General features: G+C 40.2%; 1 protein-coding gene across 1 annotated transcript; it reads right to left on the bottom strand.

Moving 5' to 3' along the window:
- Window positions 1-12,912: 12,912 nt before the first annotated feature.
- On the bottom strand, window positions 12,913-15,357 carry LOC141015798 (large ribosomal subunit protein eL19-like). Its single transcript, XM_073489988.1, has 6 exons — window positions 15,316-15,357; window positions 14,078-14,184; window positions 13,858-13,980; window positions 13,441-13,561; window positions 13,224-13,334; window positions 12,913-13,105 (listed from the first exon to the last, which is right to left on the bottom strand). The coding sequence occupies exons 1-6, from the start codon at window positions 15,318-15,320 to the stop codon at window positions 12,979-12,981; spliced, it is 594 nt and encodes a 197-aa protein (XP_073346089.1). The 5' UTR covers window positions 15,321-15,357; the 3' UTR covers window positions 12,913-12,978.
- Between the last annotated feature and the right edge of the window lie 643 nt (window positions 15,358-16,000).

Genomic DNA, 16,000 nt, shown 5'->3' with positions numbered 1-16,000 from the left:
AAATCTGTGCTGCTATTCTAAGTCTGGATTAATGAATAATTATTATTGCCAAAGACAAATCAAAGTGTCTTTCTCCTTCTCAAAAGTCACTCCAGTGTTTAGCTCTGAAGATCATGAAAAAGGCATTTCACTTGCCACAATGTTCAAACTGAATTCTTAAAGGGGGTTTATGCAACAACTTGTAGTATCTTACATGTATTAAAGAGGTCCTTTAAACTGTGTTGCTCATAAATGCTGGATTTACTGTAAAGCCAATTAAGAAGAAGTAGCAAAACGACACTACTATATTACAAGAAAAAAAATACTGCATTAAAAATGTACAACAACAAAATGCACATGAGTATCGAAGGTAAAAGTAGCTTTTATGCAGAATGGACCTCATCAGTGTCATTATATTGTACCAATTTTATTGAAGGGTAACTTCACCCAAAAATGAAAATTCAGTTATTAGCTACACATCCGGAAAGTCAGATGATGTTGCATAGTCCACAAAACATTTCAGGAGCTTCACAGCAAAACAGCGCTGCAGCATTTCTCCTAAACAACTGAAGTAGATGGAGACTTGTTTTAAAACATCAGAAGAAAACATAAAAGTGCTCCATACAGCTCTTCTGGCATGATCTAAATCTGAAGCCTTGAGATCCCAAATTACTTTAAAAAAAACACAACACTCAGTTAAGCTTGCACCCGCCTCAGTGGGGTGCAAGCTTTTAGTTTAGCAGCTACAGTGAAGGTTTCGGCTTAAAAAAGGGTGTGATTAACATCTTTTTAAAATCAATTTGGGATTTGGGGGCTTCCAGAGACTTTATGAAGCCCTTTTATGTTTTCTTTCAGTTGTTGTTGTTTTTTTAAAATAATTTTTAAGTCCCCATCTAATTAATTTGTTGAGGCGAATGCTTTAATGCTGTTTTGCTCCAGAAATGTCTTGTGGACTACAAAACTTCATCTGACTTTCCATCAGCATGAGAGTGAGTAGATAATGACTGAATTTTCATTTTTGGGTGAACCTTTCCTTCAATGCATTAACATGTGAGCAATACTTCAACATGACTGAGGTAGACTTAGTGTAATGTTCTTCAAACACTGTTTGGTACTTGAATCCATAAAAATGCATAATATTTAATGGATTGATCATATGTTACATTGTAAAATCTTACAGTACAGTACTTGAGTAAATGTACTTTCCACTAGAACGCTCACAGTGGACTATGAAGTGGCTCACTGTGTTCTGTCCAGTCAATCAGACAGTGACCCTGACATTAATTAGTAGCGCTGTCTCCCGCACTTCCTCCTGAGTTGATGTGATAAATGGCGGGAAGACTGGGCGACATATTCACTCTTTAATCAGTTTGTTGAAGACATGAACACTGACCACGTTGAGGTGAAGGCCATTTTTTTGAGCCCAAAACACCAAGCTGAGGCTCATAAGAATGTCAGGAATTTGTGCATAAAACAAAGTAATGGACCTAATAGTGGTGCTACAGTATGAAATGTTGGGGGTTTGCCAAAGTCACAATAATTGGAAATCCAGTGGTTGATGAGCCATTTCAGTCTGGACCAAAGTGGTGGAGGGTTTGACAGAGAGATGACTAAAAACACTGTAAGGTAAAAACATAAAATGGTTCTTTTGTCTACCAGACTGTGTACCAAAAATCCCTAATTTAAAACTGACAGGCTGCACTTTGACCTCATTGAATGTGTAATTTCACACCTAAATTCATAAGCTATTGAATCCAAACAGCAATTGCCTCCCTTCACGGCCACAGAATTACACCGAGATCTTTCATTTGAGTTGACAGTGCCGAGCCTGAGAGGACTTCTTGTTCTTAATGACCATAAATAATATGATTAACTCCCAATAAAATTAATTGGCAATGGAGGAGCTGCTGGCAGGCCATAGACTAAGCTGGCAGAGAGAGTGTTGTGTGTCTGCATGTGTGTGTTGTGTGTGTCCCTGCTGTGGTGTGAGGAACATTTCTCAAATCATGACCCAGTTCTGTTATCAAATTGGATCAAATGTGATTTCCGTCTCTGTAGAGAGAGAGACAGAAATGTGTGCAGCTGGCAGTACATCAAGCCCCGTATATGACTCGTACATTTTTATAAAATTGCTGACTTTGGTGCTCAAGATGGCACGGAGCACTCACTGTGCCACTGAGCTCTCTGTCTCTTTCATGACCACGAGCAGAGGAGGTTGAAATCCTTCTCTGGGATTTTCTTTCTCTTTCAAACAGCAGCGATGAGCACAGAATGTAGGGCTGAGTCTCTCCCTTAGTAAATCATTTTCACTCTTCTTTCACGCTACATCCATCAACATGACGACCAGACACTTAAGTGTTTAGTTAGGGGCAACAAATGCGACTGGTCCTGAGCGTATTACGTTTGCTCCAGAAATGAAAATGGCTCATTAAATATGTGATTTGTTACACAATCATCTCATTTTCCTATAATGTTCACGCTCACTTCTTCAGCTGCCGGACAGACTCACAGGAGGGGTGACGATCGCAGCACAAGGGCGTCAACAGGCAGCAGGAATATAGCACAAAATGCAAATTCTGGAAGAAAATCCGTGCTCAAAATAGCACACTTGATTATATAGGCAGGCAGATGGAGAAGAGAGCACTGTCAGAGAGAAAATAAAGCTTTCTGGTGCTTGGCAGACAAAAAGAAAAAGCACCTCACAGACCCCTGAATCAAAGACCAGCAAATAAAAAAATAATCTCCTTTCCCCTCGCTTTCTATTACCATCCGTGAGAGGATATTACACATAAATCTATACAAGGTTTGAAATATGAAAATCTTGCTTCAGCTTCAGTATGGAGTACTGCTTCCTTCTGTCAGTCGGCTCACATAGAACAGATTTATTATGTGAAAACACACAGAGTCGATATGCTCCGACCGTGTCACACCAGGCTCAATAGAACAGAGATTGGGGAGTGACGATAAGGGTTACATGGGGCCATGGGTGGAGTGTTGGTTTGGAGGGTTTATGAGATGCTTTATGAGCAGCGGTATTTGCAAATTATTAGTGCAGCAGCAGTATATTAAAGAAAGAGTGGGCAGAGCACTGACATCTTCGAATTGACTCATTGCAAAGTGTGCATCAGAAATCTGCTGCAGCTATAGTGTAGCTACTATAGTACAGTATGTCATGTGTGGCATGTCAGGGCCTGCGAAACCGCCTTAAACAAGTCCTGAACATATTTTGTCAACATATTTTTGTTTTTTCAGTAGTAATAACTAAATTTAGTGACCTCTTAAGAACCTTTTTCCATTTAAAACTGCATTTGTTTATTTTTTTTCGATCACTTGATGGCAGCAAAAACAAGCTATAACGCAACACTGACATACTACTGATCGGATTTTTCATTCCTGTTGATCAACCTGACAGCAGCAGCGATCCACGGAGGTGACCTCTGTCGTCAGGTGTTTATGGAGGTGAAATGTACTTTACGTGATCACCAGTTAACCCCTCTTTTCCTGCGATCAAGATTTACTTCAGAAGGATACACTGAAGCAGAAAACGTGTCTATTGCCAGTTTAATGAACTTAACTTTACAGAGAGGAGAGAAGAAAAAGAAAAGAGAACCAGAGTCTCAGGTGAGTGCTGAGTTTAGTCATTGACCTGAATGCAAACACACAGATAAACAGACCCTCTGCATGCCATTGCTTGCTAGCTTACGGCTAATGTACAGTACACTAATCTGGCTGTTAAGGGCAAATAAATACTCCTGCGAATAACACCAATAAACACAAGTTATTCGGTGGTCAAACCACACTTCGCTAGTGGTGAACACACCATCAAACAACCACCACTGCGGATAAAAATCTATCTGACGTAACGTAACTATCCTGCAAGTTATAGTGACAGGCTACCAAATGACACACACTTTTACCTGGAGTCTGGGTTTGAGCATAGTTGGAAACATTTGGGATAATGTAAGTACACAACTCAACAAAAGCTTTCAACCAGCAAAATACCCCTCGCCGCACCCTCCTCTAGGGTGGCTGCTGACAATGCAAAAGGCCCTCAAGAGCCAGTGTTTGGTTTGTCCTTTCTGGGCTACTGTAAAAACATGGAGATGGAAGAGGTGACAAAAATACAACTGGTCTTAGTTTCAGGTGATTATACATTTGCCAGAAAAGCCAGAATAAATTGGTGAAATTGAGATTTGTCAGCTCTGTCATGAAGACTTGTGTGTGGCTACACTTATACCTTTGGATAGTCAGCCATTTCTGCCAATAGATCCCCCTAAATCCTGCACACTGGACCTTTAAAAGAAAGAGAGTATCACCCCCTTGTCTCCATCTGTCGCCTTTGAAGACCTGAATTCCTGATTTTGAAAAATAAATTAAGGTGTGTCTTCCTCCTCCCTGTCTTATGTTGTCACCATCCTCAGGTTCCAGTCGTGTTTACACTCTTCCAGACCCCTGGCCAACTGGACCATTAAAAATGAAGAAGGTACACGGAGACAGCATGTTTAATGCATGGTCTCATCTCCTGCTGCTGAGGCTACCTCCGCTTTCTCAGGATGCCGCTTCCACAAACAAGCTTTCAGTGACAGGAACGAGCACCACATGGCAGAGTCCAGAGGTAAAGGATGGCACACGGAGGGCTTCAAGGCTGAATAGTGAAAAGTCAGCGCATATCCAGCGTTGAACAGGACGGAGAAAAAGAAGCCCCCGGGTTTGACACATGAAAGCTGTCTTTGAAGCGTGCTACACTGGGAATGGTAGATTTGAGGAATCACTTTTTGCTTCTATAGAATCAGTATTTTAGGGGAGGCCGAGGGTGGTTTGCTGTTTATTCTCACACACAATAAAAAGAGATCAAGAGAGTTTTATTTATGAGGATGGATGGATTAGCCTCAAACCATCTTCATTTGAATGGTTTCCAAAATGATCTTCTATCCTGAAAAGCATTGTCTTACAGATAAAACTTCTAAGTGTCACTTTAGAATACACTGAATGAAAAGAGAGTCGAGGTCTGCGGCATGAAAGGAAATTCTTTCTTCTTCTCGGTATTCAGTCGGAAGTACAGCTCAAATTAACGTAATAATGGGTTAAAATAGCACCACTGTATATTCATGGGTAAATTATAATGTTTTGAGGAATTTATAACAGGATGTAATGTAAAATTGGAATTATCTTTGTGTGTGTTCCTGCCAAATTAGCTCTAAAATTAGGTTACAGCATTATATTCAGCTTTACTGTAATTGTTAGAGAAATCAGAGGATATTTGGGACATCTCTTACAGTCTGTATCCAGATCCAGAATACCCCAAATACAGTAAATAATACACAAATCTACTAAATGACCCTTCAAATCATGTGATTAATGAAATTGCCGCTTGTCTCTGAAGTTGTTTTCCACCATTGCTTGGAGCAATCAAACCAACAAGCACCTCTTTCACCCACATAAGTACCAAACATAAGCTAACATCTATCCCACAAATCAGAGCATCCAATCAACTGGCTCATAACCTTGAAATGACCCTTTCCTATCAAAATATGAATGATTAAATTGAAGGTTTGGCTACATCTTCAATACATAACGAAAAATAGGAAATAATGGGAGTTAAAGGGTTTCCTGTAATGTTTAAAGGGGCTCTATGTAACATATAACATTTTAGTCATTTACATGTATTATCACTATTTTATTGGTCATATGTAAGCAGATTGTAACGTGACATGAAAGCTGAGACCTTCCCCGTCTCTCTCCGTTGGCTACACAAGCCTGTGGAAGGTTTGTTTAAGTTGTTAAATGCTGCTGGACTGTGGATTTCTTTGCGAAGGAATTGGGGACAGATTTTCCGAGACAGTCCAGAGGGTGTGACCCTAACAAAAGTTGCTTCCTGAGGAATTTTTTCCACCTTCCATCTGAATTTCACATATCATCGGAATCATGAGTCAAAGTCCCACTATGCATGTTGTTATGCAATCACCAAACTTTATCCTTATATAAACTGAGGTGACCCTCTCTATGCCAGATGGCTTTCCACTGGTTATCACAGATGTTTCCCTGAATTAAGCCCATGACACCTTATGAAACCACAACACTAAGTTCCAGTCTTGCAGATCCACCCCACCTCTGCACCTGCTCTGGGTGCTTTCAGTCCACCACTCCACACTGCAACAGGATTAAACTCAACAACACTTCACCCTTTCATCAGTAATGGCCACTTACATGTTTAACCTTTGATGTTGTTGCTGGCCTCTTGACTCGGCCGCCAAAGGAAAATCAAGGAAGGTCAAGCCGCACAATTAAGGAACAAGGTTATGATGATGTGGCTCTTAGCTGGAGAGGAGCATGTTTTTAATGTGTACTACTTTTCCAGCTCGCTTTTATCCATCGCTTTGATCAAAAAGGTTTAAAAGGGTTAGTTTGCTTTAGCCTTCATGCATGTTAATGACTGCACAACTGCTGGTGATTTATCTCGACACTAAACTAGAAGACAGAGCTTCTATCTCCCTAATTATTGGGCAAACACTCTTTTTGTCACGTAACTGTCCAGGTTTCCTAGTTACTTACTGCTTTGTTGTTACACATTTACTCCATGGCACACAGTACTGTACTATCCTCTGAGGACTTTACCATGTAGCTCACAGACAACAATATCACGATTGCGAGGACTTTTTATCTACCCTGCCAATGCAGAGAATATAAGCCTACTATAGAAACAGTGAGGTTGAAAGGAAGGCTTTGTAGGTATAGGCTTAGTAATCCAACTTTCACCATTGTGAAATTAAAAAACATTTTACAAAACAAAAAAAAAGACCCAGGACCAAAAAGGACCCGAACAAATATGTAGGCAAGTTACTGTGTTTTGGCTTTGAAGGGCAATGCACAGAAGACATTGAAATCAACTGAAAAACAGAAGTTCTTCCTGCAGCATCCTCGCCTCAGTCAGACAGCTGTGTGCTTCCTCTCAGGCATAAATGATCAGACAGTGTGTTGCCACAGGTCCTCTTCATGCCTCACCTCCCCGACCTCAGCCCTCACTGGCCTTAAATGGTTTCTAAATCCAACATCCTCTAAAATCTTGAAAGCAAACTTCAAAATCCATTAAGTCGCTAAGAAAAGGATTTGAAATTCCACAGGACAGGCTCTCACTCTCCCCACAGCTCATACTACGGCGCATTTGTGGATGTGAAGATATTAATTTTTCAGCTACTCCGCCTCAGCTCTTATAAATATATATATTTATATATATATGCAGACACACTTCACATTCCTATTGTTTTCCTTACGATAGGCTTGATTCAGTCAAGCCCTCGATTTAGTCGTATTCCCACAAAGGACCCTGTAAAATGTCCTGTCCTGGTGTGAAGAGGAGAGGCAAAGCTAATCTATTCAATTTGAAGTGTGTCACAGACTTTGTGGCCTTCAAGGCGCAGGGATAAGAGGATAATTGGAGCTGTTCTGTTTTACTAAAGATGCTTCGCTCGCTATCAGCTGAAGCAACTTTTTCCTCTCGCCGCCCAAGTCAACAACTCTGTCTTGACAAATAGAGAGATGAAAAAGGCAGAATATTCAGCATACTGAAGAATCAGCAAGACAGGGAACGAGTTGGTAATAAGTCTTGCCTTGCCTGGTATGTTTTTACAAAGGAAAGTGCAAGCTTCTGAGAAAGAAGGTGGACGAGGACAGGAAGGAAGGAGTAAAATAGATGAGTGAGCAGAAAGATGAAGACAGTGAAATACTGGGGAAATAATGTTTCTCTTCGCTTAGTTGTGATGTTGGTGAAACTGTCCACACTGCATGAAGGGGAATTATTAAATTAAAAAAATGACAGTGCATGACAAGATTTACAGCTCAAAGGATGCATCTCAAGCCCAAATGACTTTAATGATCTTGCCACCTATTCCAAACATTCTGTTCACAGCACACGTCTTAAGGTTTCATCTCTATTATTGATAATTATACATTTTTACCCATGACCAGTGGTGGACTTACGGGCAAGGCGCCAGAGATTGAACTTCATCATATTTTGTCAACCGGAAGGGCATCCGAGCGGGCACTTTATCATGTTTTATCTACCACAGGGGCATCCAGGAGGGCATTTTGCATTTTTTTCAAACATGGGGGCCCACGTCCCCCCCCCAACCCCCCCCGAGTCCATCCGTGCCCATGACCCTGCTGCCACCTAACTATCAGGAGACTTTGTTCAGTTTAATTAATGTGGTAGCTCACGTTCATGACTCAGCATTTTCCCTAATGATCAAAATTGGTTCTTTCCATCGATTAGATGCGAGAAATTGCTAATGTCATCCAGATGGTCCTCTGAACCTGTGAATCAGGTTGTTATGCTTTTAATGAGGGAATCCATCTGGCCTTCCAGCTCAAGAACTGACACAGTTAACATTTCTGTCTAGATGTAAACTGTCATCCATGATCTTCACATGGTAACAGGTATTTTAGGTTTCTGTTTTCAAGAGACTTTTCGTAGTCAGTTGTTTCTAAAAAAAATGAAGGAATCCAAACGTAACTCCGGCAGATTGTCATTAATGATTAGAATCTTGAGATTGTGGTGATTTTCACATTAAAAGCATCGATGAAGTACAGTTTTCTTCTCACTAAACTTCCGCTTGGGCCTTTTGTTTTTTGCAACTCTCTCCTCCATGCCTCTCCTCAGAGGTTTGTTTCTTCTTTCATCCTTGTGTTCGTACTTTAAACCGCATCTGAAACACCAAACGCTGAATACATTAATTAAATTCACACGCTTCTCGCAAAAAAAGTGACAAAATGAATCATCGTGTGATCATGCAGCAGAAAACAGATTTATTTAGCATTTTAATCAGTTATTGATGAATGAGCATAGCTGACTCATTTGTTATTAAATGAAGCATTTAGTTTACATTGCTGTATCTGGCATTGCCTGTAGCTGTATTGATCCTTTCGCTTGGTTTGTTGTTCATCTCTGTTTGCTCTAATTGTAAGCTGTGTGGGTACTTTCCAAATCATATCTGACAAGTTTATATGTACCACTTTAATAGTCTTTTAGGAGTGAAATTGAATTGTTAAATGAAACCCCCGAGCAGAGACAGAGGGCAGGAGGCTGCACTGCAAAACCATGCCATTCTGAATGGTACAGCTATCCAAACAAATCCACCAGAGTGCTTTAAAGAATGACTTTGTATACTCACATTACCTGGATTTATGATGAAAATCGAATTAAAGCACCCGCAGCCCAAGAGACACTTTATTTTTTAATGCAATCATATATGGTGGATGGATTTTGGACATTTGACAAAATATCAGACAGCTCGCAGATCACTAGAAAAACAGAAAACAAATGTAAATCTTGATATCTAATTTGTAGTGATGTTTTTATAATACACAGTTAAGGATCTGGTGCAGTAGAAGCATCTTTGCTTACATATAATGTCACTGTTTGCTTCCAAAACAAGACTATGATAAGACATAAATGAGGCACCTTTGAAAAATCCAGGAGATAATGTTCAGCCTGCCCTTTTCAGGAGCAGCAGCTGATTGCTATTATGAAGCAGTCAGTGTAGATGTGTATAAAGCACATGACCTGGTTTTAAAAAGAATAGGCTGAGGCGTCTATCAGACATAAGATCTGACAGCTTTGTCTGTCAGATAGATCTGCAATATGTATCGCTGAGCGCTATTAATCCTTCTCCTGATCCCCTGAAAGAGACGAACATGAGACGGACAGTTAAACCTCCTGAATCCTTCCCGTGCTTTCTGATGGAGTTAAGTCCCTTCATATAGAAACCAGAGTAAATGGTTTATAGAGGGGAAAATAGTGGGGTGTGGTAGATAAGAGGGCAAGGTGAGGTTTGGTAGCACTTTATATAAAGGAATATATACTAACCATTAATTTTGCTTGCATTGGTTGTTAGCATGAATATCAGCAGCATATAGCTCTTTGTTTGTCATCATAAAGCACTTATTAAAGCCTTATTCTGCATGACTATATTCTACTTGAGTTTCCCCTCAATAACCTCCTAATTACTGCTTATTGATAGTAAGTAAGGAAGTTATTGTAAATGAGTCGGGATCTTAAAGGAACAGTTCACCCAAAAATGAAAATCTGTCATTATCTACTCACCCGCCGCTAAGCTCATAGCGTTAGCACACACCCTGTTTGAAGTGGGTGCTCGAGCTCGACTGTGCATCAAGGGTGTAAATATATGATTTGGATTATGAGGGATGAGTTGTATGGAACCTTTTTATGTTTGTTTTTGTTTTTGTTTTTTTTTTACGTTTTACAACAAGTCCCCATCTGCTTCAGTTGTTTAGGAGAATGCTGCAACGCTGTTTTGCTGTGAAGCTCCAGAAATGTTTTGTGGACTGTGAAACTTCACTTCTTTCCATTGGCACGGGGGTGAATAGATAAATGCTTAATTTTCATCTGTGGGTGAATTGTTCCTTTAATGTGCTTTCTTCAGTATGACTCTGTATAAGGTGGTACCAAAAGAATAGTCATAAATATGTTCTATTCCTATGTAGCCTAGTAGCCCATATGCTACTAGTATGCATGCTAATAAGCAGCTAGTTAGGGGTTAATATGTGTACCCTGACATAAAATGTAGCTGTCACTGTGTTGTCAGGTGAGGATTATAGCTGGGTCCTATGCGCATGCCCACATTTATCATTCCAAAATGGTAGGTAACTACCAAAGAAAAGAGAAAAGCCAACACACAATGTTCAATGGGGTCGCCAGACTTGGAAGTGCAGGGTAATGTTTTATCGATGCTAGATACCTGTTTTTACATTAAATAAAACAATCTCCCGTTAATTACTTCCATCTTCTCGTCTCAAATTGTTATTGACGATCCCCTGAACTCTTGAGCGTGGCTCCATTTGTTTTGCCTGGGTTGAAGGCCAACTGTAATAAAGAGCGGTGCTCCGTTTCATCTCATATTCCTCTCCCTATCTAATCCCATTAGGGCTCACGCTTCAGGAAATAGGAGTGCCTACTGGTAATGAAGAAATACATTAACCGAGCTACAAAATGCCCCTGCCGCACAAAGCCTGTTTTCTCCTTCAGCAAAAACCTAGATCTCACATTTATTATATGGATGATTTTGTCTTATATATATATATTTCAAGTCCATTTAGTAAGGATTACATACATTTAAATTGCATTTTAGTAAAAGTATGTTAAGTGTGAAAATTAAATCTGGATGTCAAGGTAAGCAGAGGCATTATGCTGCATTCATTCCAGCTCCTCAAGGCCTTTTAAATATGGGGGATCTTCACTGCTGGCCTCTAAACCTTGGGTGGGTGATTGTTTATGCATGATGGTACATGATCCACAAACAGAAGCTACGACAACCCACATTTAAGAACATCTGCCAGTGAACAGGAAGGGGACTCTCCAGAGGAAAAAAAAGAAGATTCAACACTTTCCTTCTCAGTCCAAAACTCTAAAAAGCCATTTTTTGGATTCCTGGCTATTGTATGTTGTTATCAAAACACCGGTGCCATCTGAATTGCTGAATATAATCTGCTTTCAATCAACCTGAGGAGAATCCCCATAATTCTCTTCCTTTCATCCACAGACAGACTCACACAGCAGCAGCCTGTCTGTCCTGGTTAGCGACGGCTGCATCTGCAAAACACTTCAGTCACACCTTCTCCGGGGAGCATAACAGAAGGAACCCTTCAAGGCCTGAGCGAGAAGTGAGAACGACTGGATAACTGGAGCGTCAGCAGGTTTAATGTGGCCGACAGTGGCTATATGCTGGAACACAGCCACTGTTTATGAAGGTGTGATGTAGTCATTGTTTTGGTTTGTTACTTGCCTCCAGGAAAAGTGAAGCAGGGAAAATAATTTATGAAGAAAATTATTCATCAGTAGGTTAATCATTTAGTACTAAAACTTTAGCAGTTAATCACAAGTGAGTTCATCTGTGTGTCAGTGATAAATGAGAAGTTAATCGTCCACACTGGAAAGCCAAAGTTTGTGGTGTTCTTCTCCTCTCCTGAGGTTTTGCCGCAATGTCAGCTACAATCAACTCAAGCTGAATTTGAAGTTGATGATACCAAGTGATTGCTCCCACAGTTAAGTAGATAAATAGATAAGTCATGGATGAAATGCATCACTGACACACACAAAAGGACTGACAAGCACACAACCAGACATACACAGAGGCAGACGAAGACCTAGGAAGGAAACATTTGGACAGATGCTGCAGTACTCCGTGTTCAATCATCTGTGTACATAAACAACCAAGAGCGGGTCGAGTATAAATAACCTGTGTTCTGTAAACTTAAAAACTTCTTGCCTCAGCAAGGGAGCAACTATTATATATATGGATATTTTTGCCTCATAAAAGATGCATGACGAAGCAGAGTGGCAAAACTGTTGCTATTAATTCCTACTAATACAAACACAAGCTTAATATAGAGGAAGAAAAACAACAACAAAGGTTTTTCCCTGAGGGCCTGTAACTGTGTGCAATACTAGATTAAAAGAAGTAAATGTTCTGAATGAGATGCTAATTGTTATGTAGTATCCTTTGTTATTTTGTTGCCCAGAAAATTCTATATAAATGGTGTGGTTATTGAACTAAAATGTGATTGAATGCTGTTGATGAAACTGATCAAGTCTCTGGAGTGAGCGGCAAAACTCCTGATTAGATCAAATAAATCAGTAGATATCTTTAGTGTTTTTCCATCTGGACTGAAATGAACACTGAAGTCTGATGTTATGGTAGAATATAATACTGGTGCAGTGCTGCCACCTGTTGGACTGTTTAGAACACACACAACGCTGCATTGAGTGCCTGTTCTCAGCCATATGAACAACATTAACGTTCTTTAAAATAGAGTAAGATACTAGTTTAGGGTTATATCACTGCACTACACTTCAATACAAGACTGAGAGGTAACCGCAACAGTGTTTGTGGCAGACAAAAATAATCACAACACAATCAGTCTCTTTTATCCAAATTTATTAACAAGAAAAAGAGGAATCTGAGACGAAAAATGTTTAGTTTAGATTCACTTTTTGGCGGTTTCCTCCTCCTTTGACAAGTTCTTGATGATCTCTTCTTTCTTAGCCAGGAGACGCTCCTCTCTGCGTTTGCGAGCCTCCTTTGTCTTTGAGCGGCGAGCTTCGGCCTGGTCACTGGGTGGAAGGAAGGTGGAGACACAAGAAAATTAATTTGACTGCAACACGGTGAACTAATGGAAAAAATGCCTGTAAGCTATGTCAGGAAAATGATTGAAATGAAAAAACCACTTACGCCAGAAGCTTCTTGCGAGCCTTATCTGCCTTCAGTTTGTGGATGTGCTCCATCAGGATGCGTTTGTTTTTGAAGACGTTACCCTTGGCCCTCAGATAGAGACTGTGGTACCTGGAAGAAACAGAAAATACCTCAGAGCGTCTCTAAGCAAGATGCCTCTTTAATTATAACTACCCTGGCTTATTCACCAGCAATGAGCGCTGAAATTCACACTTACATGTGCCTGTCAATTTTCTTGGACTCCCTGTAGCGACGGAGAAGACGACGAAGGATTCTCATGCGCCGCATCCAGGACAACTTCTCTGGCATACGAGCATTGGCAGTACCCTTTCTCTTACCTGGGCAGGAGGAAAATGGGAGAATGAAACCAGTTATCAAAAATCAGTGTGTAATCTTCAAATTAATACAATTATTAAAGTCTGCAGAAATACAGTTGCCAATTTTATACACTTTTCTAAAAACATAAAATGACATGCAAATGAATACTTTCACTCGTCTATTGGGCAACTACAACTCTGAACTAACTCATGCCAGCACACGATGAAATGTAGAACCTGTCAGAGCAAATTAAATTGATCTGCTTAAAAGAAATGTGGAAAAGAAGAGCGACATTACTTATAAATCATTTACCCACCATAACCCATGTGACGTCCCTTGCGCCGTGCCAATGTGTTCTTGCGGCAGCGAGCGCGGGAATGAACCGTCACGGGTTTTCTGATGATCAGTCCATCCTTCACCAGTTTTCGGATCTGCTGACCTGTGGTACAAATACAGTGTATTACAGATGCTGGCCTGTGGGACCCAGATCACACAAATATAAGAAAGAAGTTTGTAATGAAAAGTAAACAACTCACGAGAGTTTGCGTTGGCAATCTCGTTGGTCTCATTCGGGTCTAGCCACACCTTCTTCTTGCCACAGCGCAAGACGCTGGATGCCAAGCGCTTTTGGAGCCTGAGCATGCTGCATAAACAAGGACATATTAATTTTACAGGATGCATCATTCATACAGTGCAAGGGAGCATTTAAGAATCTCTACGAACAAGACTGTAGTTTCATTTTTTTTGACTCAAGCTGAATTTGAAGTTGCTGCTAATAAATTTAAAAAGGTAAATGTTCTGAATGAGATGGTAATTGTTATGTAGTAGTCTTTGTTATTTTGTTGCCCAGAAACTCGTGGTCTAAAGTCCAACATTATATAAAGCTGATGTGGTTATTAAACTAAAATATAAACACTGATGATGAAACTGATGAAGTCTCTGGAATTAGACCATTTGCATGAAACACAGGTATAATCTAGGTTTCTACTTGATCATAAAATTAATTTAACACCAAACAATCCATTCACCTTATAACTGCTGACCAAAGTTCATTTAAGTTTCTTTAATTGGCACTTTCAAAAATCTGAATTACAAATTAATTAACTGAATAATTAAGTAAATCAGCTAGTTATAAAGGTATTCCTATCATTACCAATTCAAGGTATACTACTACTACTAATAAAATGATGCGACAATATGTCAGATGCCAATTAATCCATCATTATTCGACAAGAGATGACTGATCACAGGTGTGCAGTATTTTTTATATGAGTTGGACACTGTTATCAGGTTTGCTTTTAACTACCAGGGGTAAAATGGGAAAACAATATGAAAATGCCTAACAGAGGTAAACACTACCGTTAGCTAATCCTTTAGCCATCTGGAGTGTATGAGGTTACCCCTATAACCAACCGAGACAAAACAGAAAACAGCACTTGCCAGATTTATTCCGTAATTAACTAGTTTATTGATCAGCTTGTTCCACTATCAACACAAACAGGCTAATAGACTGCCTTGTTGCCAGCTGATTCGCCGCTGAGCACCTGTGGTGCGTCGGTAACATGTTGTGACATGTCTCGGTTAACTTAGCTAGCTTAGGTTAGCTCACCAACACGGGCCCTGCGCTACGTGCTTTCTGGCAGATATAACTGACTTCACTTCGAGTCGAACGGAGAGCGAGGCTCCTTTCTTGTCTTAAATGACAAAAACAACAACCCTGTGCAGCTTCTGGTTTCACCGAATAACACGTTTAAATGCCAGACATCTAGCTTACCTCATGGCTGCCGCTAGCTTGATAGAAACGAAGGAAATAGAAAGTTTGAGCCCCAACCATTATAGCCATCGTCACGGGTGACTCAACTGTGGCAGTATTCAAAAATCGTGACTATATGACAACGAATTGCGCAGTAAAAGTAAGCACACAAATGTAGTTTAAAATAAGAACATTTGTATGGTAAAGATAGTTTGCTGTGCCTTAAAAGTCGATTGAGTGTGTTGATAGCGACCCCGCCATTACACATAGTGGTACGCTCCAGTAAGATGCATTGTAAATATCCGGCCGCTGGAGGACGCACAAGAACTGTAATTTTAAAGGCGTCTGCTCTTTGTTTAATATTTTTGCTGGGGTATCTTTTATTGTTTGGAGCACGGGGGGGGGGGGGGGGGGGGGGGCTGTTTTCTTTCGGTGTTTTGTCAAAATTAAAATCAAGACATTTGAGTTCGTTTTAACCAGACGAAAAATATAGCAAGCCTTCAAAATAAAAGCATAACATTTTGAGAGCGCTGCTTGTAGACTGATAATCACACAGATGCCTTGTGTCAAAAAAACAAAACAAATTGAATCCAACAGTTCCAGATTGAAAAACATATATTAGTTGTGACTGTAGAGTGGTCAGATTGGCGCGGTGCTGCCATCTCCTGGCAGCCGGCAAAACGGCACTGCTGGCAGTCCTCCGCTG

This window comes from Pagrus major, chromosome 20, assembly GCF_040436345.1.
Source record: "Pagrus major chromosome 20, Pma_NU_1.0".
Classification (NCBI taxonomy): Eukaryota; Metazoa; Chordata; class Actinopteri; order Spariformes; family Sparidae; genus Pagrus; species Pagrus major.
The sequence above is the reverse complement of the archived record's forward strand: the minus strand, read 5'-3'. Positions and strand labels throughout refer to the sequence as shown.